The sequence below is a fragment of the Naegleria gruberi genome (assembly GCF_000004985.1).
Source record: "Naegleria gruberi genomic scaffold NAEGRscaffold_49, whole genome shotgun sequence".
Classification (NCBI taxonomy): domain Eukaryota; phylum Heterolobosea; class Eutetramitea; order Acrasida; family Naegleriidae; genus Naegleria; species Naegleria gruberi.
In genome coordinates, this window is record NW_003163278.1 from 297,784 (window position 1) to 325,575 (window position 27,792).

At 31.3% G+C, this 27,792-nt stretch overlaps 14 protein-coding genes across 14 annotated transcripts in view; 10 read left to right on the forward strand and 4 right to left on the reverse strand.

The window, feature by feature from the left end:
• Positions 1-45: 45 nt before the first annotated feature.
• On the reverse strand, positions 46-2,413 carry NAEGRDRAFT_81056 (UDP-glucose pyrophosphorylase 2-like protein). The gene is made up of 3 exons (XM_002673097.1): positions 1,931-2,413; positions 830-1,893; positions 46-763 (listed from the first exon to the last, which is right to left on the reverse strand). Exons 1-3 carry the CDS (start codon positions 2,273-2,275, stop codon positions 742-744), a joined length of 1,431 nt encoding a protein of 476 aa, XP_002673143.1. The 5' UTR covers positions 2,276-2,413; the 3' UTR covers positions 46-741.
• Positions 2,414-3,095: 682 nt separating this feature from the next.
• NAEGRDRAFT_71895 (uncharacterized protein) lies at positions 3,096-4,425 on the forward strand (the record flags this gene model as incomplete). The annotated part of the gene is made up of 2 exons (XM_002673020.1): positions 3,096-3,464; positions 3,520-4,425. The coding sequence occupies 2 exons, from the start codon at positions 3,096-3,098 to the stop codon at positions 4,423-4,425; spliced, it is 1,275 nt and encodes a 424-aa protein (XP_002673066.1).
• Positions 4,426-4,634: 209 nt separating this feature from the next.
• On the forward strand, positions 4,635-8,994 carry NAEGRDRAFT_81057 (uncharacterized protein; the record flags this gene model as incomplete). Its single annotated transcript, XM_002673021.1, has 4 exons — positions 4,635-4,839; positions 4,868-5,293; positions 5,613-5,725; positions 5,818-8,994. 4 exons carry the CDS (start codon positions 4,635-4,637, stop codon positions 8,971-8,973), a joined length of 3,900 nt encoding a protein of 1,299 aa, XP_002673067.1. The 3' UTR covers positions 8,974-8,994.
• Positions 8,995-9,056: 62 nt separating this feature from the next.
• On the forward strand, positions 9,057-11,553 carry NAEGRDRAFT_71897 (uncharacterized protein; the record flags this gene model as incomplete). Its single annotated transcript, XM_002673022.1, has 3 exons — positions 9,057-9,210; positions 9,272-9,434; positions 9,474-11,553. The coding sequence occupies 3 exons, from the start codon at positions 9,057-9,059 to the stop codon at positions 11,551-11,553; spliced, it is 2,397 nt and encodes a 798-aa protein (XP_002673068.1).
• Positions 11,554-11,677: 124 nt separating this feature from the next.
• NAEGRDRAFT_71898 (uncharacterized protein) lies at positions 11,678-12,149 on the forward strand (the record flags this gene model as incomplete). The annotated part of the gene is made up of 3 exons (XM_002673023.1): positions 11,678-11,753; positions 11,824-12,023; positions 12,072-12,149. 3 exons carry the CDS (start codon positions 11,678-11,680, stop codon positions 12,147-12,149), a joined length of 354 nt encoding a protein of 117 aa, XP_002673069.1.
• A 159-nt stretch (positions 12,150-12,308) lies between these two features.
• NAEGRDRAFT_71899 (uncharacterized protein) lies at positions 12,309-14,669 on the forward strand (the record flags this gene model as incomplete). The annotated part of the gene is made up of 1 exon (XM_002673024.1): positions 12,309-14,669. The coding sequence occupies one exon, from the start codon at positions 12,309-12,311 to the stop codon at positions 14,667-14,669; it is 2,361 nt and encodes a 786-aa protein (XP_002673070.1).
• A 687-nt stretch (positions 14,670-15,356) lies between these two features.
• Positions 15,357-16,946, reverse strand: NAEGRDRAFT_71900 (uncharacterized protein; the record flags this gene model as incomplete). The annotated part of the gene is made up of 5 exons (XM_002673098.1): positions 15,357-15,566; positions 15,920-16,239; positions 16,283-16,411; positions 16,454-16,590; positions 16,642-16,946. The coding sequence occupies 5 exons, from the start codon at positions 16,944-16,946 to the stop codon at positions 15,357-15,359; spliced, it is 1,101 nt and encodes a 366-aa protein (XP_002673144.1).
• Positions 16,947-17,615: 669 nt separating this feature from the next.
• Positions 17,616-19,022, reverse strand: NAEGRDRAFT_71901 (uncharacterized protein; the record flags this gene model as incomplete). The annotated part of the gene is made up of 1 exon (XM_002673099.1): positions 17,616-19,022. The coding sequence occupies one exon, from the start codon at positions 19,020-19,022 to the stop codon at positions 17,616-17,618; it is 1,407 nt and encodes a 468-aa protein (XP_002673145.1).
• A 347-nt stretch (positions 19,023-19,369) lies between these two features.
• NAEGRDRAFT_51880 (uncharacterized protein) lies at positions 19,370-20,242 on the reverse strand (the record flags this gene model as incomplete). The annotated part of the gene is made up of 1 exon (XM_002673100.1): positions 19,370-20,242. One exon carries the CDS (start codon positions 20,240-20,242, stop codon positions 19,370-19,372), a length of 873 nt encoding a protein of 290 aa, XP_002673146.1.
• A 968-nt stretch (positions 20,243-21,210) lies between these two features.
• On the forward strand, positions 21,211-21,801 carry NAEGRDRAFT_71903 (uncharacterized protein; the record flags this gene model as incomplete). Its single annotated transcript, XM_002673025.1, has 1 exon — positions 21,211-21,801. The coding sequence occupies one exon, from the start codon at positions 21,211-21,213 to the stop codon at positions 21,799-21,801; it is 591 nt and encodes a 196-aa protein (XP_002673071.1).
• Positions 21,802-22,516: 715 nt separating this feature from the next.
• On the forward strand, positions 22,517-23,032 carry NAEGRDRAFT_71904 (uncharacterized protein; the record flags this gene model as incomplete). The annotated part of the gene is made up of 1 exon (XM_002673026.1): positions 22,517-23,032. The coding sequence occupies one exon, from the start codon at positions 22,517-22,519 to the stop codon at positions 23,030-23,032; it is 516 nt and encodes a 171-aa protein (XP_002673072.1).
• Positions 23,033-23,266: 234 nt separating this feature from the next.
• NAEGRDRAFT_71905 (uncharacterized protein) lies at positions 23,267-23,908 on the forward strand (the record flags this gene model as incomplete). The annotated part of the gene is made up of 1 exon (XM_002673027.1): positions 23,267-23,908. One exon carries the CDS (start codon positions 23,267-23,269, stop codon positions 23,906-23,908), a length of 642 nt encoding a protein of 213 aa, XP_002673073.1.
• A 155-nt stretch (positions 23,909-24,063) lies between these two features.
• NAEGRDRAFT_71906 (uncharacterized protein) lies at positions 24,064-25,927 on the forward strand (the record flags this gene model as incomplete). Its single annotated transcript, XM_002673028.1, has 2 exons — positions 24,064-25,662; positions 25,733-25,927. The coding sequence occupies 2 exons, from the start codon at positions 24,064-24,066 to the stop codon at positions 25,925-25,927; spliced, it is 1,794 nt and encodes a 597-aa protein (XP_002673074.1).
• A 1,213-nt stretch (positions 25,928-27,140) lies between these two features.
• Positions 27,141-27,792, forward strand: part of NAEGRDRAFT_71907 (rhoGEF domain-containing protein) — a gene marked incomplete at both ends in the record, with an annotated part of 1,373 nt that continues 721 nt past the window's right edge. The window contains 2 exons of the mRNA XM_002673029.1: positions 27,141-27,466; positions 27,573-27,762. Coding sequence (XP_002673075.1) covers positions 27,141-27,466; positions 27,573-27,762 — 516 coding nt within the window. The remainder of the gene's footprint in view (positions 27,467-27,572; positions 27,763-27,792) is intronic.

Sequence of the window (27,792 nt, forward strand, 5' to 3'; positions counted from 1 at the left end):
TGATAATATCTTATCAATATTTAATTTGAAATAGACACGTGTTAGTTTTGGACACAGATAATTGTATTCTTTATGAAATGTTTGGATCTGTTGCAGGAAGTGATTCTTGGACATGTGGATCAAATGCAAAATTTGATTTAAATCAAAGAAATGCCAGTATGTTTCGTTATCCAAATGAATTATCAGTTACCTCAGCAGATGCTGCTGGTTTACCAATTTTCCCTGGTTTGATGAAATATTCAGAAGTTGCTGCTGGTAATATCACTCATGCAGTTCGCTTCACACTTCCAACTGCTCAAAGAGCTTACATTCCTCCAGCAAAACATTATGGTTCCAAAGGATGCCTCCTATCTTCCGTATGGAGCTAGATTCAGATTGAAAGCTTCATTTGATTTATCTTCATATACTGGTCAATCATTGGTTATTTTGAAGGCATTGAAAAAGTATGGAATGATTTTTGCGGATCAAGGTTCAAGTTATTTCATTAGTGGAGAACCAAATGATAAGTGGGATAGTGATGATTTGAATCAATTGAAAAAAGTTCCATCAACTGCATTCGAAATGGTGAGAAGAACTGGAAAGATTGTTAGAGATTGGACCACTGCAACAGATTCCTGTAATGGACAGTCAACTGAATTGATTTATACTCCCAATTACGTTTGTAGTGGAAATTATACTAATGTAAATAATGGAAAATCAGTTTCTGGAGCTAGCCATCTTTCAATTACTCATATTATTTCATTATTGATTATTGTTGCTGTTGCTGTTGGTTTAATTATGTAACAATAAATATTTAAATGAATTAAAAAAAACTTGGTTTAATATTTACATTTTAGAGACTGGTTCAAGTTGTAAAGTGGTATTTTCCAAAACAGTATTATCAGCAATAATAGACTTGCTCTTTGCTATCAGTGTAACCTTTCCTTTGAGAACAACGTTCTTTCCAAAAACAACATGACCACGGACATCGAGTTCAGTAAGTTCCTTAATATCTGGTACACCATTGCTAAAGTTTGAAAGATAGTCTCCAACCTTCTTATAATAACTATCATCAAGATTAATAATTGGAGCTTCTTCAGTGCTAGACTTTTCCAAGCAATAACCCTCAGAGAGATTATATAAATTAGATTGGACTAACATGAGATCAGAACATTTCTTAACAGGTAAGAAACGAGATCTAGGGACTTCAATACCGAGTGACTTATTGAAAACTTGAATAGCAGCACCAGCAGCTGTTTCCAATTGAATAATCTTGACACCATCCACTTCCTTCTCGTTATTAATAATTTCAACCTTTCTCTTTAATTCTTCCAATTGAGTTTCAATGGATGGAAGACGAATCCATAAATTGTTGGTATTGAAAATCTTGAACTTTTCGATTGATTCAAAATCTTTAACGTGGTGTTTTGGAACTTGAGCAAGTTCTAATAATTTAACAGCCTTTCCATCATAATTGATCAAAGTACCTCCTTTAACGTCAGCCATAGTTTTCTTAGTGACCTCCATACAAAAATCGACTTGATTTTCAGTGAGATACTTCAAAACTCTAAGATCAACTGTAGCACCTAAATTGTCAATATTAGAAAGGAAAATATATTCTTTTCCTTCTTGTTTGAATTGATTATATAATGGTGATTGGAAGAATGAGCTATAAAAGTCACCGTGACCTGGTGGATACCAAGCTTCCTTATTGGAATCACTTGGAATATCAGATGGTAATGGAAGTAGTGATTCCTTGATAATTCTTGGAAATTGATTTTGTTCGAAACATTCAATTCTAACTTTAACATTGGCATACTTTGGGGCAGTGATAATCTTCTTTGAATCTTCTGAAGTATTGAATGAATTCATTAAAACCAAAGGAACGTCAACGTTGTATTTGCTGTTCAAAAACTGAAAAGTTTAGAAATAGGCAAAATTAAATACTTACTTGAATTTGTTTGATAGTGAGATCGAGGAAAGTATCTTCCTCTCGGACTTGAATGACTGATTTTGGACCAGTGCAACCCATGGTAGTTCCCAAACCACCATTTAATTTAATAACAATTAATTTAGATAAAAGTGATTGAATTGCTTCATCGGAAGTGTCGTCAGCGAGTGAATCGTATGGTTTGACGTCTTCCTCAGAAGGTGTTCTAATCTTTTCCCAATCGATTTGTGATTGATCCTTTTCATTGACAAATCTATTGAACAAGATTAAAAAGTCTTGCATTTGTTGAGCAAAGTGTTCCTTTCCGTTAGACTTTTCAATAAGTTGTTGTACAGCTTGTTCCATTTTACTATTGGTAAGTTGATGATGATTTGGTGACGATGTATTTTGCGGATTAGTTAGTAGTGATGATGTGTGGCTTGCCAAATAATACAAGAATATTACTGGTTGTTGTTTTTGTCTGTTTGTTTATCGTTGATTTTTTTGTGTTGTGTTTTTTAGGCTTTGAAAATTTACTTGCCAACAAAAGCTTGCCAGGGAATTTTCGGTTGGAATTTTGAAGGCCGAAGTAGAAAATCAAGGCGAATCTTCAAAACTGACCTAAAAAGTGCCCATGAGTTGTAAACCAAGAATGAGTCATAATCTGAATGGTCAATAGCATTTAAAAAGGTTTGTTTATTAATATTTATATTTTAAAGAACCAAGATGGACAATTGAGGTTTTGGAAATTGATGTTATTTGGGAAGATATTTTCTATGAATATTTAGGGAAAATTTACAATATGAAAAGATGCGGCATCTTTGAATAATATGTATTACAATATTGTTGGGATAGGAGTATGATGAGAACCAATGACAAGATCAATTGTATTTCCTCATTTTTAAAATTGTGAACGATTTATTGAAAGAAATAGATCTATCTACTCATTATTCATTTTAACAACTGTGAATCAAAGGCAGTTATGGGATACTGCGCAGAAAAAATAAGAGAATGAAATGACAAAACAGGCTTAAGGGAAACATGAATAAATTCTCTTGAATTAGGATCTATGAGGGTATTAAGATTAATACAGAACTCCCCTACAACTATTCACTATTTACGAAATAAATAATCAAAAAAATTTTACCTTCATTTTTTTAAAATTAAAATTTTTTGAATTAAAAAAATGCATAAACTTATCCACTCTAATACTCGCTTGCTGAAGGCTGTTTCCTCTCAACAATGTGCCTTCTCTACATCCGTTTTGCGATTCCAAAAGGCTGTTGAAGGTTCCGTTCCAACCAAGCCAGTCCAAACACCAAGCACTAGTGAAGAATTAGTCAAGGATATTTTGAATAATAACGCTGTAGGAAAAATTGCTGAAGCTGTTGAATCCTACGAAAAACTCAAGAAGATGAATAAGAATATTGAATTGAAAACTTTGAACACTATTTTGAGTTCGTTCGCTTCTAAAAATCTTCTTTTCAAATGGTTTAAACCATACAAAGATTATGTGGATATGTATGTTGAAGCTGGTAAATTCAGACCAAAGGAAGTACGTATTTAAATATTATTCCGAAATTCTAAAACAACACAACAACAAAATATAGAGATTAGAGGAAGCTAAGAGAGTTTTTGATGATATTTACAAGTACCACCAACAACCTGATATTGTCTCTTATAATGCTTTGATGAAGGTACAACTTTCTACGGATGACGTTTTGAATGTTTTTGATACTTTCAATCAATTACAATCTTCTGGAGTTACTCAATCACCATTATACAGAGAACAATTGTTGACCACATTCGGTACACTTTTGAGAGCTTGTTCTATGCTTGAACAAACACAATTAGCTGAAGAAATTTACTTCTTTGCTCTCCAAGAACTCATCAAGGATAGATTGGCAACATCACACGAAAAGCCATGGAAATTATCTGATAGTGTTTCATATTTAACATTGTGTAATACTATGTTGGATGTTTATGCTGAAGCTCGTGATCCATTTGCTTTCAACTTTTTCGATCAAATGGTTGCTAATTCTTCAGCAGCTCACTACTCGAATCAAAACATTGAAAAATCTCGTTATAAGAGATCACCAAAGTTGTTGGGTTCTCTCAATGGAATTACATTCAATACTTATGCTAAGGCTTGTTTATTTTTGGATCAAAGAATTAGACTTGTTGAAATGGCTGAAAGAATGAGAGTTGAAGGTGTTCTTCAATCTGAATTGAGTCAACCTGTTAGACTTGAAATTAAGCATGCCCTTGAAACTTATACTGAACAATTCCACAAACAACATAGATCTGAATTATTACCAGAAGGTCCACACGATTTGATTGCTTCTGATCTTTTCTACGATTTGAGAGATTTCCTCATTATTGATCCAGATGAAGAAGATAATGCTGCTTGGGGTAGAGAAGTTGATACTCGTGACTTTAAGTTTATGAAATTCTTGAAGCCAACTCAAGATTTGTACAAGATTGATTTAGGTGATTCTTTCAAAGAACGTAAATAAATAAGAGATATTAAGTCATTCACCCACATTCATGTGGTATGGGCCTGACATTTCTTTACTGGAACCAAATTGTCACAACCAAAATAATAGATTTGATTAGTTGTTGTGTTAATGTGTCAATTTTATTCCTTTCCTCGTCACATAAAAATACGCTGTCTAATCCCTCTCGTCCATCTGTCATCAGTTATTTATTATTTCATTAAATAAAAATGAGGTTCTTTAATCGTGGTGGAAAGAAGGACGATAAAAACAAGAACAACGGTTCTACAACCACAACACCAGATAATAGCAGTGGTACCACTACTACAAATGGAGGTCGTTCTGGTTCTACCACTCAAACACCTCCAATTTCAACTGGAATACAAGATTCAACAGTGAGTGGTAGTCCTACTTCAATGACTCCAACCTCCACTGGTATGATGAATATGAATAATGGTTCTAGTTGGTTCTGGTTCTTCTTCTTCAAATGGTGGAGAAAATTCACCAGCTACAGTAGCAGTAGTAGAAGGCTCTGGTGTCAATGTAAAATCACTCATCACCAAGACCTTGACCTCTCTACAGGAAATTTGGGATATTCACGGAGAGTTTTTGACTGTAACAGCAGATGAAGAAGATACTAAACAAAAACTTTCAAAATTGACAAAATCAGAAATTAGAAAACACATTGATTTATTAATTGGTAAGAGAGAAGAGTGGAGTTCTGAGAGTGATGAAGCTTTTGCCTATCGATACAATATTAGAAAGGCTCACGTTATGAGTGAAAACAAATCTATAGAAAGAGGTGATTTACTTCCACCTGTTTATTTAACCTCTGATACTACTTTTGATCCGAGTATTAAATTCTTTTGTAAAGTAAATTTAGTTGGAGGTAAGTTTAGAATATTTAGATTAGTTTATATTCATGAATGATTTATATCAATACTATATATTGTATTATAATAACAATACTATTATTTGACTACTGATGGTTGAATGAACTTGTTTGATGCTTGTCTTGTTGACATTATCTCCCATTCATTGAACATCTCGGCTCACCTCATCAAATCATTAATTGGTTTACATTCGTATATATATATTTAATTGTAACATTTTATACATTCTCTCATCGAATTTCTTATTCGACTATTCATAATAATATAATAACAATAACAACAACAACATTAACTGTCTATATAACTTTTATGTAGACAATTTCCAAAGAATGGTTGATTGTGAACCATATTCCTCTGCTGACGATTTTGCCGAGTTGTTTATTAACAAGATTAACAAGTCACATCTCTTGAATAGAAGAAAGGAAGACGTAAGTAAATTATAACTGCAATTCTCTCTGAACATCATCATTACTAATAACAACAACAATATCATCAATAATATTATCATCAAATTTCATAGTGGATTTTTAAAGCTACTGGTACATCTGAATATATTTATGGTAATCAAAGAATGATTGATTTTGAAGTGATTAGAAGATGTTTGAAACGTGGTATTAATCGTGTCCAACTAAACCTCATGGACAAGGAAACTGTCTTGAAAGAATTGGATCCATATGATATGAATTTGAGGACAACTGAATATGATTTTGATTTTAAGAGAACTCCAAGATATTCCATGGATGATCATGAAAGATTCAAAAAGATTCAAAAAGATATTAGAGGAAACAAGAAGCACATCTTTTTGCATTACAATAGATTCAAAGGAGTGCAAACATATAGTAGTTATACAGAAGATGAATTTTCTAAAAACAGCTCTTCAACAATTTTGGATGACGATGAATGGATTAGTAAGATTGATCAAACTGATAATAATCACAATTTGACACAAGCAAATCTCACAATGAGAGATTCTTTATTCAGGACTGAAGAATTAATTAGAGATAAGAAGGCATTCACATTGTGGGATATTCATCGTCCATTCCGTCTTAAAATTGTTGGACTTGATAATATTCCACTCTCAGAAGATAGAGCTATTTACATTACTGCTCAAGTTTTTTTAGGTGGAATGCCGTTGACAAATTGTCGTATTACAAAGTGTGTAATCCAAAATAGAAATCCACGCTTTAATCAATATATTACCTTCCCTGAATTGTACATTTCTGAACTCCCTCGAGAAGCTAAAATTTGCATTACAGCTTTTAGCAAACCATACGTCCAAAATGATCCACACTTAATTGTATCAAATAGATCACCAACCATTCAAGATATGACAAAACTTGCTAGTAGTACCATCAAGAAGGGTGTTATTACTGGTAATGAAACACTCCAAATTAATACAGCAAATACTCAACTTCAACTAGGAACATCTCCATCAATGATTTCAAATCCAACTGAAATTATTGATATTGATCAATCTTCAGCTGCTTCTTCCAGTTTCTTGAACGGAGATGAAGAAGATATTCTCGAACATGAACAAGAACAAGGAGAAGGTGGTAAAAAATCCAAGAAGGATAAGACAAATGTTCCTGTAGCTGGTATGAATTTCCAATTATTCAACTTTTGTGGAACTCTCAAACAAGGTGTTTATTGTCTCAAAGTGGAACCAAATAGAGAAGCCAAACCAATCATGACAAGTGGTGAATCTAAGGATAGCAAGATTTCAATGACTTTCAGTTTGGACGAATATCTGTTACCTATTGTTTATCCTGATGATGAAGATAGTTTCTCTTCTATAGTCACTACAGATCAAACTAATACTTCTTTCTCTGACACTCTCAACAGTCTTAAACAAACAAAGGACCAATTGACAAGATCACTTTCAACAACTGAAGGTGGAATGTCATTCAATCCTCTTACTCAACCAAGAAAAACTCAAATTCAAAACACAGGAGAACAATCAAAACCAGTTGCTCCAAATAGATTCAAGAAGCATTTACCAGAAATATTTATCAAGAGATTTGAAGAATATGTTGCCAAGAAGAATAGTGAAAGTTTACCTCCAGGTATTGCTGAAAAGAAATTAGAAAAAGTTTTGAATTATGATCCACTCAAGACACTCAACTCTGAAGAACGTTGGTTGTGTTTCCTCAATAGAGACAAACTTATTGCCAAACCAAAGGCTCTCTCCAAGTTCTTGCTTTCTGTACCTTGGAAGTTCCCTGAAGCAAGATTGATTGCCAAGGAATATTTGGCCAAGTGGAATGCTATTGAACCAATAGATGCATTGGAATTGTTGGATCACAACTTTGGAGCCAGTTTTATTAGAGAATATTCGATAGGACGACTTAACCAACTCTCAGATCAACAACTTTGTAACTATCTTCTTCAATTGGTTCAAACCTTGAAATATGAAAGTTATCATGACTCTTCACTTGCTAGATTCTTACTCCAACGTGGTTTGAGATCACCAAATATTATTGGTCACATTCTCTTTTGGCATTTGAAGGCAGAAATGTATGTACCATCTATTAGAGAAAGACACGGTTTGATTTTGGAAGAATATTTGAGAAATTGTGGCTCTCACCGTATCGCCCTGTTGCAACAAACAGGTGTACTTCATCAATTGAATGTAATTGCTGAGGGTGTTAAAATAATAGATAAGGAAGAATGTAAAGAATATGTTAAGACATGTTTAGCAGAACTTAAACATCCACCAAAATTCAAATTGCCACTCTCACCTCGTATGGAAGTTAAGGGAATTGAAGTTGATAGATGTCGTGTCATGAGCAGTAAGAAGAAACCTCTTTGGTTGGTATTCCAAAATGCAGATGCAACTGGTGACCCAATTCAAGTCATGTTCAAGGCAGGTGACGATCTGAGACAGGATTTGCTGACACTTCAAATTCTTTCTATTATGGATCAATTGTGGAAGAAGAAAGGTCTGGATCTTCACATGAACCCATATGGTTGTATTTGTACAGGAGATCAACAAGGTTTTATTGAAATTGTCGTTGACAGTGACACTGTTGCTAATATTACTGCTGGTGATACAGGAGGTATTTCAGGAGGTATTAAGGCTTTTACAAGTGCACCTCTTGAAATTTGGTTGTTAAAGAATAATGGTGGAGTTATTACTTCACCAGATTATGAGAAAGCTGTACAAAACTTTGCATTATCATGTGCTGGATACTGTGCTGCCACATATGTTTTAGGTATTGGTGATAGACACAATGATAATATTATGTTAACTAGAAAAGGTGATTTATTCCACATTGACTTTGGTCACTTCCTTGGTAACTTTAAATCCTATAAGGGTATTTATAAGAGAGAAACTACACCATTCGTTTTTACTCCAATGTATGCCCAAGTTATGAAATCTTTTGATTCTGAAAATAAGGGAAAATGTTATTATTCCACTTTTGAAGAGAAGGTTATAGCTGCTTATCAAATTTTGAGAGAAAATGGACATCTGATAATGAATCTTTTCCTTCTCATGTTGGCTACTGGTATTCCAGAATTAACTTCAGTTTCTGATATCAAATGGCTGCGTGATTGTTTGGTTCTTGATAAGTCACCAGAAGAGGCTGAACAACACTTTAGAGATAAGATTACAAAGGCTCTTGCAAACACAAAATCCCAATTCAACGACTTTGTCCACATTGTAAAACATAAATAAATATAACCATTTAAATGTTATGTTCTCAGCCACAAAACTCCCACCAAGTTGTCTCAAACTATTCGTTAACATATTCAAAAAAAATGTCAAGATACTCAACACAACCTACCATGCAACGTGGTGCTTCATCTAATAAGGTTGAGGATTTTGAAGATATGTTAGACATGGATCCTTATGATTTGGACGAGAATGTTAAATCACTTCTCGTTGCCGAAAAACTTGAGGAACAATATCAACGTAAGTTTTCGAAGGCTTGATAGTATTTATTTTAACTGACAATTTCTTCTTCATCAAATAGATTCATTTCAAAACATTGCTCAAATGAGACAAGCTATTGAGGAGGAGGATAGGAAACGGGAGAAAGTAGTGCAAAGGCAAAAGGAGCCAGAGCCGGAAAAGTATTATGATAGTGAGGGTGATGACGAATTAGAAATAATGGAGAGTGATGATCATGTTACAAAGTAAGTTGAATTACATTAATTATTAATTAATGTTACAAGTCAATTGGAGTTTACATTAGATGATATACCATTTCCTGCAAATCAAGATAATATTCCTATTCATGAAAGATTACTAAATTTCGGATCAAGCCTTTCATTAAAACATCAGTTGATGAAAAAAGCTAAGGATGAGAAGGAAAGTGAAACACAAACACCACACATTACTGAATTTGCAAAGCAAATGAAAAGAAAAGGAGCTATTGAGAATAGATTGCTTCAATCTAGGGATGAACTGAATGCAAGACTTGATGAATTGAGAATGGAAAAAGAGAAAAAAGAACTAGAGGAGCTACGAGGTCCAAAGATCAATAAGAGATCTAAAGAATTGAAAAGAGATGAACCAGCATACGATAGGTTACTAGGATACAGAGAACAAACTCTTGCTAAAAGAGAAATGATAAAGAATCTACTCGAAGAAAAGAAACAACAGGAAATAACAATGAAACCACAAATTAACAAAAAGTCTCAAAAGTTGAGAAGAGATATTGATGCTATTCAACAATGGGAAAAGGAGAAAAATCTGAAAACAGAACAATTGAGAAATGAAATCAAGAAACAAGAAATCGAGCAATTGCAACAGCCGAAAATTAATCCAATCAGTGAAAAATTAGCAGCACAAATGGACAGGGGTCAAGATGTAGGAGATTATTTGATACAAAGATATGAGAAAAAGAAAATGGAAAGAGAAATTAGGAATAAGATTGAAAAAGAAAAGGAAACAAAAGAAGCTAAACCTCATATTTCAGTCCATTCTGCAAATTTGGAAAGACAGGGGGTTGTGTTTGATAGATTATATATTGACAGTTTAGAAAAGGAAAATAAGAGAAGAGAAATGTTGGAGCAAATAGAAAACAAGATTAATAATAATATTGATCCTCAAACAGGAACACCTCTTTACAATCCTATCATTAATGCTAGATCTGCTTTAATGGCTAGAAGAGAACCTGTAGAAGATGTGTTGTTAAAAAAACGAGAAGAAGCAGAAAGAAAGAAGATGGCTTTAGCAGATAGGGAAAAGAAAGAATTAGAAGCTCAAGGAGGGAAAGTTGGAGCCTACAGCCGTCTTTTAGTTGAAATACTAGAAAAGAGAACCAACACAAATACTATGGATCGTCTTACCAGAGTTCCAAAGAAGCCAGAACCTACTGTCATAACTCAAACATATTCTTTTAAACCAGCTATTAATCAAAATTCAAGAGAAATAGACAAATATAGAAATCAAGGTACTCCTCGTCAAGAAGTGTTATTAAGGAAAGGATATGAATACGAGCAGCACAAGAAAGAAATTGAGCAAAGGATCAAGGAAGTTGAAATGTCTCATTCACCAAAAAAGAAGCCTAAAACTCCTAATGGACATTCTCTAGCAGATAGATCATTAGATTGGGCAAAAAGAAAAGATTTAAAGCTCGAATCTGAACGAAAAATGAGAGAAGCAAAAGAATCTGAAGAATGCACCTTCAAACCCAATGTAAAACGACTTGATGTCAGTAACATTGCACCTTGTGAATCTCATTTCAGGACAAAGGAGGAGGAAAATAGTTATCTCATTGCAATGAAAAAGCAGGAGAGTGTAAAGAAGCTCAATAATTCCAAGACAGAAGATATAAAACCCAAAGGGGGTTATTCACAGAATAAGAAGGATCCAGTGCCAAAGTCAATCAGACCAAAGAGCAGAGGGTCAGTGGATTTAAGAACCTCAACCAAATCAGTCAACCCTATTTCAAATCAACACCCTATTAACACTGATATTGATCGTAGGACACAGAATACAAGATATGATGAAATGGAGGATAGTGAAATTATGGACAATGAAAACATCTATGACGAAGAAGAAGTGGATCCTGAAATGGAATTTGAACAGTTGAGGAGACTTGTTCAACATGATAAATCCACTACTCAAGGATATTCAAATAATTTCAAAAACTCTCCACCTTTAAATATTTCAGATTTATTAGATTCTGAAAAAACCATGAATGAGCTGTATAGGTTATCAAATGAGCTTGATTATGATGATATGAATAGGATGACCCCAGAAGCTTATGATCTTATCACGAACATGATTAGAAACTCTAGAAAATAAAGTGTATTTTAGCTAGGAATCAATTTGCGCGCCAATTCAAATTACAAAAAAAAATAGGTATATGTCTACTGAACAAAACGGTATGTACTGGTTTTCATCATCATTCTCAATTTAATAACAAGCCATGTCAAACGGAGACGATTCTAAGAGTATTTTTGTCGGAGCCAGTTTGCAAACAACAAACAATCAATTAGTAAAATGTAAGTCATCATGATAGCAAAATATTCATCATCTCCGTCATCTGAAATAATATTTATTATCATTATTTAGGCATCGAGGAATTAAGATTGAGGAGAGATGAAGTTACCAGACAAATAATAAAGGAAGAGGAAGAGAAAAATAGGATACAAAACGAATTGAGAGTACTTTCGGAGAAGCTAAATCGCCTCAATGATGGTCTAAGTAGAAAGCTCCAAGCTAAGCAAGAATACGAACGAACATTACAAGAAACAGAAGCAGCATATAATAAGGTATGTTATTTTGTAAATTAATGATTTTAATTGTGATCATTAAAAAAGATTTTGGAAAGTTCTCAGACACTGCTTCATGTATTGAAAAGAGAAAGTGCAAGTCTTTCGAAGAAAGTTGGACAATAATACCATTAAATACAATTGTAAATTATATAAAATTTCATTATCCTAGTTATCTAATTTCTAGTAATCATAATAATTGATTTTGTAATTTCAATTAGTTGATTCATCTTTTGCTCTTAAATGGGCTCAAGTTGTTTAGGGGAAATAAAAAAGGCGAAAAAAATGAACAAGTTTAACAAAAGGCTTGGCGGGCTCAAGAGTCTTTTGCACTTGTTGAACAACAAGAAATCTTCATCATCATCACTTGCTCGCCTCTATAGTATTAGTTTTTCAATAGTAAAAGGATCTCCACTATCCGTATTCAATCAGGAAACTGGCTCTTACCAGGAGACCCCAATTTTCTCTGTACAAAGAAATAATACAGCAAAGCCTACCGAAGTGGCAACTAAACAAACAATCAACTTGACAAAATATGGTTCACATCATGAACACAACAAAATTAAAGGAATTAAACCTATTCCTATACAAACAAGGAAGGAAAATATCGAGTCTTCGAATGCTTTTATTGCTTCTTCTGCAAGAATTTTGCTCAACAATAGAAAGTTCGAGGATGTCATCAATTTAATCAAAAGTTCTTGTCCTAAAGATGAGAATGGTGATTTGGATATAAAAACAATAGCTTCACAGGAAGCTGGTACCGAAGTATTATTAAAATTACATCAAGCGTATGCAGCAATGAAAAATTTGGAAGAAATGAAAAAAATTATACAACACATAACAAATCCTTTAATGTACAACAAATTTCAAGGTGAAATTATCAAACATCATGCTGCAACTGATAATCATGTTGAGGCTTTAAAATTATTGGGGAATATGGCTTATATTCCTTATTGGAATTTGATTTTCTTGGGCGTAACCAAATTGGTAGTTTACCGAATACCAGAGTCAACCCATGAAATTATTACTTTTTTAAATCAATACATCGAGAACCACAAACATGAAATCAATAACACTATTTCAGAGCCCAGTCAACATTTAAAGGATTTACCAGCAAATTATTCTATCAAGGATGTAATTATTAGGATTAGAAAATTCTTTGACGGTACAGGTTATGAATTGGATAGAGTAAGATTTGCGCTAATGACAATAGAGGCATTGTCTTTATTGGAGGATTTTGGAACAATGGAAATTTTGTTTAATATATTAATTGATAAGAATGAAAATAATGCTGATGTGTTATCTAAACTTAAAGGAATAATGATGCACAGCCTTATTTCTCTGGGAAGATATGAGGATGCTCTGTCTGTATTTTTTGATATCAAAACTCCTCCAAATATTAGAACCTATGAAAAGCTAATGCACGTATATATTGGCATTGGCCATTACGATTTTGCAATCTACTTGTGTGAAACATATGTAAAAAATCCAACAACAGAAATTTATGTTTTATTGATCAAAGCTCATATTTTGAAAGGAAATATTGAAAAAGCAGAGTATATTTTAAGAGATGTTATTGAAAATTCAAAACTTACTGATGATTCTCAGATAGTAATGAAAACTTTGCTCATGAGTGCCTATGCTGAGGCTGGTATGATTCAGCAAGTTCAAAAATTATTTGATTCAATTGAAAAACCGGATGCAAGATGTTATAACGAGTTGATGAAAGCTTATTGTCATATTGGTGACACTAAGAGAGTTAAAGAGATTTTCCAATCAGTTCCATCTAAAGATGCTGTCAGTTTCTTGTATTTATTAGATGGTTTAGCTATTGATGGAGATTCATCTACCGCTTTGAAATTCTATAATTTAATACCAAATCCCAACCATATCCATGCAGATGCAGTGGTGAGAGCTTTACTGGCAGATACAAAGAGTGGATTAGATGGAGCTCTAAATTTCTTTAACAAACTAAGAAATCCTTCAATATTGACTAGAAAGAGAATATTAGGAGCCATTTCTAAAGCAGGTGATTTGGAAAACGCTTTGAGTTTTTTCAAAACTATACCAAATCCTGATACAGAATGCTTTGGTCTATTGTTGAGAACATTTTTCTATACCCAAGAGCGTTATTTAAGCCGTGCTGAGGAATTTTTCAGTAGAATACCAAATCCAGATGCACAATGTTATGCCAGTATGATTAGTATTTATGGAAGATCTGGAAGATTAGATTTGGCTGAAAAAATGTTACATCAATATCCATCTCCTTCAACACTTATTGCATTCTTTTATGCCTATTTTTCAAATAATCCAAAAGAGTCTTTCTGGGAAAAGTATGAAACACTTGAAAAACTTTATCCACGTTGTTTTGATAAGCCAGTTTATTTAGCATCTATTAAGGAAGCTGTTAAATATAAGAAAAAAAAACAAAGTATAGCTTTATTCAGAATTTATTTACAAAAAGTTCAAAACAAACAAACTAGGGATCTTTTAGGTTTGCTTTTGTTTATTGCAAAAGAAAGTTCATATCGGGAAAATGAGACTTTAACTAAAGAGATTATTGATGCTGTTCCAAATTGCATTGCAACACCAAATACTTTGGGACAAATCAAGGAAATTGCTTTTGAAATTGAACAATTAATATAATTTATTGTTTAAATGCTTCTGGATTCTTTTCCATTAAATCTTTCAAAAGTTGATTTTTGGCAGATTCTTCAGATGATGGCAATCCAAGTTGCTTTTGTCTTTGGTCAAACATCATCTTTTCAACAGTTGATCTAGTTTCAGGATCTAAATCTGAGAGTTTAGATGTTTCTGGTTCAATTTTCTTTGTATCAATTTCTTGTTCACCTTCCAAAATTTTGCTCCACCATTGCATTGTGTTGACCTTTTGTAAGGTAATAATAACTTCCTTCTTATCTTCAATTTGCCAGAAACAATCATCTGGTACAACTTTTTCAGCAAGTTTTCCCTATTGAACGATTATTGTTGTGATGATGAAATTAATTGATCAAATTTAATTCCGATAATCATCAAATTGCTACCACTTACATCCAAAATAGGTTCAGCTCCCTTCAAACCAACTTTCAATTGATTAGCTTTAATATCAATATCCATTTGCTTTCCGATGGTTCCTTGTGGAACTGGGATGGTAATTGTTACTTCCGAAAGTGTTTGGATGAAAGAATACTTTTCGTAATTGCCTCCGTTTCCTCTGTTTGGGTTCATTTTTTTTATTAATATTTGTTTGACATTTTCCGTTTAGTTTTGATATTTACAATTTGTTTTTTATTACCTTTTGGTTTTTAATAAATAATATGAAATTAAGGTTCATTATTCCTCAAATGGATCTGACTTGTTTGCAGTCTTTGCTTGGACAGCCATTTGTGCAGCTTCCTTTTCCATTTCTTCAATCTTTTGCAATGTTATCGATTTGAGTGGCATGATTTTAGGTTTACTCAATATCTCACTCAATGTACTCTTTTCCGAATAAACAAGACCAGCCTTTGCAATGACTTCCGTTATTCCGACAGTTTCTTGTTCCTATTTTATCAATCCAAACAATAATACATTGAAATCATCAATTATAATACAATCACAATGAATCCCGATGAATCATCACACAACAATAATAGTTCATACAACAACACTCAACCATCCAAATCACCTACCTTATTGTTCACCATTTTTTTAAGGAGTTTTTGCGCCAACTGTAAAATTGTAAAAATATTTGGAGGTAAATTTTTTGATTCTTTTAAGACTTATTTTCAATGGACATCAAAAGAAGAATCATGATTTACGAAAGTGAAATGTAATATTTGTTATTTACATAATCTAAATGAAATAATTTCCTCAATAAAACTCTGTTTGAAATTTGTGTTATCATCAGCAGATACATCAAGATCAATATCTTGATTAGTTTGTGGTTTAGTGTTCGAATAGTTGACTAGATATTCACATCCTTTAAAATATTCATGTTCTAAAGCTTGTTGAGTTGTGATTCGAGTATCTGGATTCCAAGTTAACATTTTCCTCAATAGATCTGCCTCATCTGGTTTAAATTTCGAACACATTTCCTCAAGGAATGGCTTCTTTCCATCATAATCTTTGGAATCTATTTTTGAGTGAAAGTATTTTGTTGAATTTTCAGTTCCTTTCACATCCTCATTATTTGGATATCCTAGAATTTCGCAAAACTTTTGTAAATGATTCAGAACTTATCATGTCAATCAATATATATTTGAAGAATTAATACATACTACCATTCACTCTAAATAATTCCTTGTGCATGAAATATCCATGTTCCAAACATAACATTTCAAAGAATATACATCCAATGGAAAATACATCTATGGCTGTTGTCTGTTGATGATATTGTACTAGAATTACTTCAAATTATTATACTATTAGAATATCCAATAAATACTTACACACAACCTCAGGAGGTCTATAATATCTGAAACAAACATATGAACTTCCCTTTTCTGTTTGCTGTTTTTTAGAAAGTCCAAAGTCTGCCAATACTACTCGATCACCATCCACCAGTAAATTTTCTGGCTTTAAATCTCTAATATGAGTACAATAATAGTAAGACTGATTAGTGTTCATTAAAGCTTACCTATGAATAATTCCAAAATTATGCATATGATTCAATCCACATAATATTTGACACATTATATTCCTACAAACATCAGATGAAATTTGTTCCTGAAGTATCCTAGTGGTTGACATGAAATTTGCCAAAGTTCCATCCTTCATATATTCAATAACAATGTACAAATCCTCAGAATCATTTGAAAAATCCACAAATAATGAAGCAGATGGTGAATAAAATGATTCATCCTCCGTTGAGAAATTACAAGGAGATGAATCAAACCTAACTTTTTCAATATTTGGACTTGATTGATTTCCTGTAATGTACATGTCAATTAATTTTACAACCTTTTAAAGCAATATAAATTTAAATTCCAACTCACTCTAAATCACATACATTTGGATGACCATTCAATAGTTTCATAATTTTGACTTCCCTTAACAGATGTTTTCTGTGTCTCTCCGAAAATACATCAATAATCTTTTTAATAGCTACAGGACATTCCAATTCACTATCAAATGCTTTAAACTATCATTTCCGATACGTTATTTCCAATAATCATTCCAATAATGAATTTTTGAATAATATTAAAAACTCACAACAACTGAAAAACTTCCTAATCCTAAAGCTCGGACTAAATCTCCTTGAAATTCTGGTAAATATTTCTCTGGAAGATATAATGTAGATTCATAATTTCCCTTGTATTTAATAAATCTTGTAAGCCTTCCGCTATTAAATAAATTTTTCCTTTCCTCTGAATAATGATCGGAATGTAATTTGGGTGAATCTATTTGTATTGTTAAAGATGATCGTTTTCTTTCCAAATTACTAGTCGTTGGACTTTTATTCAATATTGTTGTTGTATCCTCATCATGATGATCGGTTTGTTGTTTGTTAGAGGTAACCTCATTTAGTACATTCGACATTTTTTTTTAGAATTTAGAATGCCCGCCCAAGTCAACTACAAAAAGATCAATTCAATTTAGTACAAGAACACTTTACATGTTTTCTCCTTCTTCTGCATCACTATTTGTTTCAATTTCAAGATGTGTTAATTGTTTCATTTGACTTAAATAATCAGCTCCCTCTGTACCAATATTATTGTAACTAATATCAAGATCTGTCAATTGTTTCAATTCACTAATATACTTTGCTCCCTCATTACCAATATTATTGTATTGAATTTTAAGCATTGTCAATTCTTTCAAGTTACTAATATGTTTTGCTCCTTCAGCACCAATACCATTGTAACCAATTTGGAGAATTGTTAACTTGTTCAATTCACTTAAATATTTTGCTCCTTCATCACCAATCTCAGTGTAGCTCACATAAATACTTGTTAGATTTTTCAATTCACTTAAATGTTTTGCACCTTCATTACCAATACGATTGTCACCAATAAAAAGAACTGTTAAATTTTTCAATTCACTTAAATATTTTGCTCCTTCATCACTAATTAATCTATTCCCTTGCATATAAAGCTTTGTCAATTCTTTCATGGTACTGATATGTTTTGCTCCTTCATCATCAATATCATTGTTCTCAATAAAAAGATTTGTCAATTGCTTCATTTCACTTATATATTTTGCTCCTTCTGAACGAATCAAGCTATCACTAATGTAAAGATGTGTTAATTGTTTCATTTCACTGATATATTGAGCTCCTTTATCACCAAGGCTACTATAACTGATATTAAGAACTTGTAATTGATTCAATTCACTAATATATTTTGCTCCTTCTGTACCAATATTATTGGACTCAATATCAAGAGTTGTCAATTGTTTCAAGTCACTTATGTATTTTGCTCCCTCTGTACCAATATTATTGTAACTAATATCAAGATCTGTCAATTGCTTCAATTCACTAATATACTTTGCTCCTTCTACACCAATATCATTTTCACTAATATTGAGATATGTCAAGTTTTTCAATTCTCTTAAAAATTTTGCTCCTTCTGTACCAATATTATTGGCATTAACATAAAGATTAGTTAATTGTTTCATTTCACTAACATGTTTTGCTCCTTCTACACCAATACCATTTTCATTAGTAGTACCCTCAATATTGTCATCAATTTCAAGACTTGTAACATGTTTCATCAATGCAAAAACTTTAAAATCAAACGCATCAGTCCTTCTCTCAAATTCAAGTGTTGAAATATTTGCTAAAAACTGTCCTTGTGGTGGTTTCATTGTATTTTCACATCTTAAAAAAACTTTTGACCTTTCGGATATGACAGCAAACCACTGTTTGGAAACAAGTGCACAATTTACCATAAATTGAAAGTCAGAGTTGAAACTTAAAATTTCAAAGAGTACATCATCATAAAATAGGTTAGGCTTGTGTTTTGGTGATTTGTTGGTATCAACCATGTGATGATTTTCACCAATCACTTCTTCAGGCATTTTTATTTCATCCATTATTCACATGCTAAATATGAAACACTATTTATTTAAGATGTGAGAAGTGTTACTCTCCATCATTTTTGTAAAATATATTTGGACATGTTGAAAATATCAGGGTATTTGCATGACAATCATTGTAACACATGATGGATAAATTGTGTTTTGATTGTTACATTATTTGGAGGTTTAACATCTTGGAAAACCGTAGATGATAAGGAAGATCACTCACTTTCATTCAAATGGAGGTTGTGAATAAGATTGGACTGTATTTAATTAATAAAACTTGTAATTAATAAAGTAAATTGAACAAATAAAAGTGAAAGGTTAGTAAAAATTCAAAAGATGTTTTATTCTGCAATATTCTTTTTCAACCAAGTAATAATATTTGTCAAGCAAGTATCCAAATTCATGGCAGAACTATCGTGTTCATCTTTGATAGTTTCGAACATTGTCTTTTCTTCAAGAGTTAAAGACATTTCTTCGAAACTCTTGTAAGAAAACTTTTGGATGTGTTTCTTATCTACTTTTGCTTCGAACAAATTTTGAATTGTATAGACCTTTGGAAGTGGGTCTAATTTTTCTTCATTTTCAATAATTACATTACAATCATAAAAGTGTCTGATATATCTGTCTAGAGGAATATCAGTAACTTTTCTTCGTTTGACAATTGCATCCATTTTCTCTAATAATGTTTCCAATGGATGAACACAATCAATTTCAATCTTTGGACACTTATTTAATTGGTGGATTACTGATCTGACATCTCGTGTAACTACACAATTATGTTCATCTAAACCAATGTCAATATAAATCTCACCACCTTCCAAATTTCTAACTTGGGATTCAAATTTTACCAGAAATACACAAGTTTCACATTCAGTGTCTAATTCGTTTTTAATTTTCTCAACGACAACAAAAGGAATTAGTCTCTTTGTGTGTTCAAACACGGCGGCAAAGTACTTTTCTCTTTCTTTCTTGTTTTGTGGCATGTGATACTTTAACTCTAAATCCATGAAATTGTTCTTTTTTGGAATTAGTTTTAGATCCATATCCTTGGATTGTCTGTTGGATATGTGAAATACCTTAGAGAGAGTAGAGCCACCTTTGTAGATTACATCAAACTTTCGAGATAGCCAGTAGAGAATGTGGCTTCTCCAGTAATCAAGTTCTAAATCATACAATTGTTTTGACATATCAACAAAATCACTACTTGCTGACATTTTTTTTGTTGATGATTAGTTTTTATTCGAAATGACTTGGTGATGTGGACATTCTATGGGAAGAGACACAAATTACTGTTACAAGTGGGGAGGAGGGGTAAAAATCTTACTTTTAATTTAGGGGTGTTGGCTAGGAAATTACGAAATAATTGGGGGGTAAAAACATTATTTATTTAATTATTTCTTAACTAATTCTTCAAATTGTGATTTCTTTGGTACTCCACGTTTCTAATTCTATAGTGGTTCTTCTTCTTGTTCCAATTCCTTCTCTTGTTAAACCTATGGAATTATAGTTGCTGGGAAAGTCTTCTTAACTTTTTCTTTGGTTATTTTTGTCCGTATGTGGTGAAGTATAAACCATTGTATTGTGCTGGTTGTTGTTGATTAATCTTCCTTTCTATTTACAAAAGTGTCTTCTAAGGTAATGAATCATCAGTTTGTACCAATGGTTATCCTTAATTAATTTCTTGATGGTAATTGCTGTAGGAATTCATGAAGTGAAGGTAAGGCGTGTTATTGTTGTTGTGGAAACATTTGGAAGTGCGTGCTTTGTTTTGGTAGAGGGTTAGTTGTATTGAGGTTTTTTTAAAATATTTTTTTACTTTTATTAAGCTAGCTTTTACAATAAAGAAAAATCAAGCAAGCTGAAAGCGAAGCTTGGTTTTTCTTAAAATTTTAATAAAATTACATTACACACGAGTGGGGTGGAGAAAATATTATTTTACATACGAGTGGGGTCAAAACGAAGGACCGTAATTAATGTCTCTTCCCTATTGCATCAAACTGGCTTTTAGAACGTTAGTACTTTTCAATAGCTCAAACATTACAATAAATTGTTAAATTTTACTATCCTTTCCTTTCTGGTATTATATATCGAAATTATGAGAACTGTGATCAATAACATAAATTAATAAATGAAGAGGAATTAACCGTTTGGCGCCTTTTTTAAAAATTCAAATTACGAAAAAATGAAACAAAGACCAACACCTCAAATTCACGATTTATTGAATTCACCTCCACTAACAATAAAACCCCTCAGAAAAAGCAATAAATCCCTTGATGAAGATGAGAGGTTGTATCATAGTTATTCCGATAGAAAATTAAGACAAAGCATCGGAAAGACAATGGTTGAACTCAGCAGCCAGAGCAGGGATGTTTCTTCAAGTACCCAAAAAAGACCATCATCTGCAATGAGTGCAAGCATTGTATCACTTCAAGGACCTACACTTGCATCAACAGGACAATTCATAATGACTGATTCTGTTCAGTCAACTAAGGGTTATAAATCCCAAGAGGAAGCCAAAATGGAAGATGAATATATCAAGAACTTACAAAAACAAATAGGTTTACTTTCTACAGAGCTTCAGTTGCAAAGAAAGATGAATGATGAAACTGAGAAAAAGCTTCATGAAAAAACTGAACCAATTGAGGATCCAATTCTTACTATTAAGAAAAAGTTTGCTGAGAAGGATGAAAATTATAATCAATTCATTGAAAAATTCAAACAAGAAATTGCTGATAGAGAATCAAAGGTTTGTTTAATAGAAATTGCTTCTTAACACTTTGAAGATTGTGAAATTGAAAGAAAAATACAAAAAGTGGAAAGATAAGAATTTGAAAGAACGAGAACATTCCAAGTTGGAAATTCGTACCCTACATGAGAAGTACGTACCAGAGGTCATTAAATTGGAAAAGCAAATTGATATGGTTAATTTGAGAGTTAAACAAGAAACAAAAGAGAATGAAAGAAAGAATGATGACATTAAAAGTTTCTTGAAAGAAATTGGAGAAATTTCAAAGAAGGTTGAATTTATTCAAATGCAAAAAGACCAAGCAGAAAAACAACTTCAACCATTAATGGATGAACTGAATATAGTAAAGAAGGAATTACTAAGTTATAATTCTAATAGAGATAAAGATAAAAACGAGATTGAATCTTTGAAGGGAAGACTGTCAAAATATGAAAAGGAATGGGAGGATGCTCTTCATAACTTGAAGAAAAAAGATTTGGAGACAAAACAGCTTCAATTAGATAACGAACTCGTTGCTACAGAAAGAGACAAACTGAAAGAACAAGTGAAAACTCTTAAGGAGAAAAATAATGAACAAGAAACTCAAATTGCAAAACTCCAGACAAAATTAAACGAAACACAATGGGATCTTACAAGAGTAAAGGTTAATTATGAGAATTTGTTCAAAGAGAAAACAAATCAAGAAAAAGAAAATGATAAGGCACAAACAGAATATAAGGACAATAAGATCAAATATGAAGAAATGAAAAGACAATTCAAGGAAATTCAAGATAAGTTACAAAAGAAGGAGGAAGAGCTTAAATCTTTCCTCCACACTCAATTTGAAGCTCTTAAACTTAAAAATTCTCAGCTTGAAGAAGCTCTTAGAGAACTCTCCAAAAAAAATGAAGAAATTAGAATTGATAACAAGAAGATTCAAGAAGAAAATGATAATCTTCAAAGGAATAACAAATTATTTGAGGATGAAAAAGAGCAATATGAGAAGAATGAAATTCAAAGAAAGATTCTAATCAAGAAACTCAAAAATCAACTCAAACTAAGTCTTGCAGTACAAAATGTGGACAGACAAAACCTTTCTACATTGATGAATTCAAATGTAAATGTTGCCCAATCAATCAAACAACTTATGGACATTATGAAAGAAAGCAAAGATATTTTAGCTGAAGAAAAGGAAGCAGAAACAATGCCAAATTCTAAACCTCCAAGACCTGAAAGTTCATTTGAAGCCTGGGTTTCCAATGGTAAGAAACAAAGGTAATTAACTGTGTTTACGGAGGTAATTATTTAAGAGACTCAACACAGTTATCGAAATTATGGATTAAGAGTATGATTGTAAACTAATCCAAAAAAAATGTCTAGATTGCAAATTAATATAACTGGATTCGGACCATTTGCTGGAGTGAAGGAAAATCCAACTACTTTGATCATATCAAAATTAAAAGATTGTGAATTTTGCCAAGTTCCTATCACTTATAATATTGTTGAAACATCAATGAAAGGAGTTGATGAATATTTTGGAAATCAAGATGGAAATTCCGATCTGACTAGAATTTATATTCATTTAGGAGTGAGTGGAAATACAATCATGTATGAAATTGAAGAGAGAGGAAAAAACGAAAAATCATTTAGAGTTCCTGATGAGCAAGGAGAAGCTCCTCAAAAAGAACCAATTAATAATAATTTATGTATTGATAATTATTTAAATTGTAAATTAAACGTGGATCAGTTAGTTGAGGAAGTGAATGAACATCTTGAAAATTGTAAAACTCATATTCCACTCTCGGATTTAGTATTAGATTCTGCAAATGATAAGATTAAATATTCTCTAATTGTAAAATCTACAAAAGATGCCATTTCAGAACAAGAAGATATCAGAAAATTGGAAGATTATACATCTAATTTGGAAAAATGTGTTTCTTTAATAACTAAAAATGGAAGTTTTTGCAAAAAATCAAATAATGCTGGATTATTTATTTGTAATTATTGTTACTATTCATCACTACATCATACTCAACCCAAACATAATTGTTATAGCCTTTTCATTCATGTACCTCCACATGATTTAATTAATATTGATAATCAAATTGAATTTGTAAAGGCTCTTGTCCATTGCATTGTCAAACAACTCTCCTAATCGTCTCGAACAAATGTATAATACCCTACCTAATATTATCGTTTCTATTATTCCACCAGCCTTGTTATCATCACATGACAATTCATTATTTAATAAAAATTAAAAAACAATTAAAAAATTCCTAAAGTCTTTTTAGTCTTCATCATAAATGAAAGATGCATCAGCAGTCGAATAACAACCATTCACAGCAGCCAACGATCAATCAAACAAGTGGCGGCTCTGGTCATCAACAAAATAAGAAGAAGAATAGATTTGAATCATCAGGTGGTCCTAGATTTACAAATGTTGTAGTTACTACAAGTCCTGCTTTTTATTCATTAAATCATCCTTCAAATACTACATCATCATCATCCAATCAACAACAACAAGGAGTTGGTTCATCAAATGGAGGAAATTCCCTCATGATGACTGGTGGTAATTCTTCTGTTTTATCATCAAGTGGTTCCAATAATAATAATAGCAGCAATACAATGAACAATAATCAACCTAAAAGCAAGCCTTATAAAAGTCTTGTCTCTAAACCCGTTGTTCAAATCAAAGGAACACCACAAATATTGGCAAAGAAACCAAGTACAGCTGAATCATCATCAAATTTATCTAATAATAATACTATCAGCAACACTCCTGTTGGCAATACACCAAATCAACCTACTATACTACAAAAGAATCCATCAGAGCCTTCCTCTAGAAGAATTAATCAACATTTACAACCAGAAATTAGTCAAAACTTTACCAGTGGTTCATCACCAACTACTCTAAATACTGGTAGTTTACCTCTTACAACTGTAAAATCATCATTGGATGAAAATATTAACAAGCAAGACTCTCCACAAACAACAAATGGTTCTTCTAATGTTGAAAAGAAGAAGGCTTCTATTGAAATGGTTCCATTGTCTTTTGATAAAAAGTGCTTGAATTTAATTCAAGAAAATTCATCTGGAATGTATAATACAATCCTTGAACTTCAATCAAATCAAAACTTACAAGCCATGTCAAATTTATTTCCTAATGATAAGCAAGTTTCTACAGAAAGTAATAATTATTCTGTTATCGGAGTTATTGGAAAACAAGGAAGTGGAAAATCTAAAATTTTAAACTCATTGATTGGAAGTGGAGCTGAAATTTTCCCACAAGAAGATTTGGAATGTTTTTTGGATTGCAAATACAAAACTAGTGGTATTGATATCTATAGAACATCAGAACAACAAATCTTTATCGACACTCAACCATTATTTTCATCACAAATTCAACATTCCTTTAATGGAATGAGTATGAATTCTCTTATGAAACCATTTGAAACATCAGTTGAAGCTGTATCAATTGCTGCCTTGGAAAGTTTTATTGATATTACAAGTTTACAAATTGCATTGTTTGTATTTAGTGTTTGTCATGTTGTACTTGTAGTAGTTGATCATCAAGCAGATTCACTTGAACAATTTAAAATGTATCAATTCATTCAAACTATTAGAATGTTACAACAAGGTGTTCCAACAATTTCACAATGTGGAAAGAGTTCTTCTCAACAAAAACCAACTCTAGAAGGTCATGTTCCAGAAGTTATTTTTGTTTACAATAAGGTTAGCCCAACAGATATGAGTGAATTGAATATTAAACATACAGAAAGTTTATTGGAAAGCTACTTTACAAGTACAAGCTTTAGAAAGAATGGATTTATTCATCCACATATGTGGCACCATCAATTTAAGAAGAATGACATTGTCAATTTCTTTATGATTCCAATGGAATCTTCAAAGGTACGAATTTTAACAATTGTGTTATTAATAATTCATCTCTCAATATTTCATTAATATTAAATTAATATAGATTAAGGATGAATACAAGGATTCTATCAATTTATTAAGAAAAGGAATTCAAAATATGCCAAAACCAAACTTGAAGAAAATGTCTCAAAATGAATGGTTTGGAAATTCTGTTAGAAACTTTGAAGTTATCAAAAAGAGTTACTTTTTACAAGAATATATTAGAAAGATTACAAGTAGCATGTCCATTCACAATTAGGAAAACAATATTGATTTATTGAAAAAACAATTGAACACATTTGAGTATTACAAAACATTTTGATTTTTGAAAATTGAAGAATTGAAAAATTCAACAAATTAAAATCACAATTTGAAACTCACAATTTATACATGTGAAGAATAAACATTTTATGGAAGAACCTAATTCATGTTTTTTCAAGTTGCATTGTCCATATCATTAAATGATACTAAAAAGGCATGAAAATATCAAATGACCTTTCGAATAAAAAATTAAGTGATTCTTTCATAATTGAAATGTGATTCTACTTGAAAAAAAAATGTCATTTCATCACAACAATGATGGGAGAGATCCGACCAATCATCACCATCCAGAAAAACAAGAGCAACCAACATCAACATCATCATCATCTCGACTACGCCAAGAAATTCCATCACTAAACTTAACTGAAATTAATAATATTTTTCCAACAACATTAACAACAATAACGGAAAACAGTACAATTCATCAATTATCAATAACAAGTTCTGACAATAACAGTTTTGAAGAACCATCAACATCAACTACAACATTAAATAGTTGTTCTAATAATAATAATAATATTTCTAATAATAGTAATTCTGATAATAATAATGAAAATATAAATTATAAAGAATTATATGAAAAGGAAGTTGAAAAGAATAAATTATTAACAACTCAACTTGCTATAATAAATTTACAAAAACAAGATGAATTTGAAATTATTAAAATTATTGAAAATGAATTAAATGATAAAATTAATTTAAATTTTATTAAATTTAAATTAAATCAATTAAAAAATTTAAATCAAGAACAAGTATTTACAAATGATTCAATTTTAAACGATTATTCTAAACATGAATTAACTAAATTTGAAAATGAAATTTATAAATCTATTGATAAACATCCAATTATAGAAAAAATGACAAAATTAGAAAGTGAAATTAATTTTTTAAAATATTCATTAAAATATTCAAATAATTGTTCATCATGTACTGAAAAACAAGAATATTCAGCTAAAATAATACAAAAAGCATTTCGTTCATTTCGTATAAGAAATCGAATGAAAATAATTTTTCCCAAATATGACATTATTTCACAACGTAATTCACTAATTAGTGAAATAGTTCAAACAGAACAAACCTATGTTAAATCTTTAACACTAGTTCAAAGACTATATATAGATCCATTAAAAAATTCAGATTTAACAGATACAATGAGATTTAATTTAACAATTTCACAAATTCAAAAAATATTTAATAATTTATCAACAATTTTATCAATGCATCGAATTTTCTTGATAAATTTAGAACAAAAATTGAAAGAATGGCCAAATGTTTTTATTGGTGAAAGTTTTATGAATCAATCTTTCTTTTTCCTTTTTTATGTTGAATATATAAATGGTTATAATGAATCTTCAAATACTTTGAGAGAATTGAGATTGAAAAATAGGGAATTTTTAACATTTTTAAATGAAACTAAAAAACATAAGGAATGTAAAGGTTTATCACTTGAATCTTTTTTAATTTTACCAATTCAAAGGTTTGTTTTTTTTTAAATACTTTCATTACAATAATATTTAAATACTAACATTACAATAATATTACAATAATATTTAAATACTTTTATTACAATAATATTAAAATAGATTACCAAGATATAAATTACTATTAAAAGGAGTATTGAAACATACATTACCTGATCATACAGATTATCAAAATTTAAAATCTGCCTATAATAGAATAAGTGCCATCAATAATGCAATTAATTCTAAAAAGAAGGAACATGAAACTTATTTAATTATCAACAAAATGTTCAATGAAATGAAAATATTTTCAGTTCAACAAGATTATCATTTGTAAAGTATA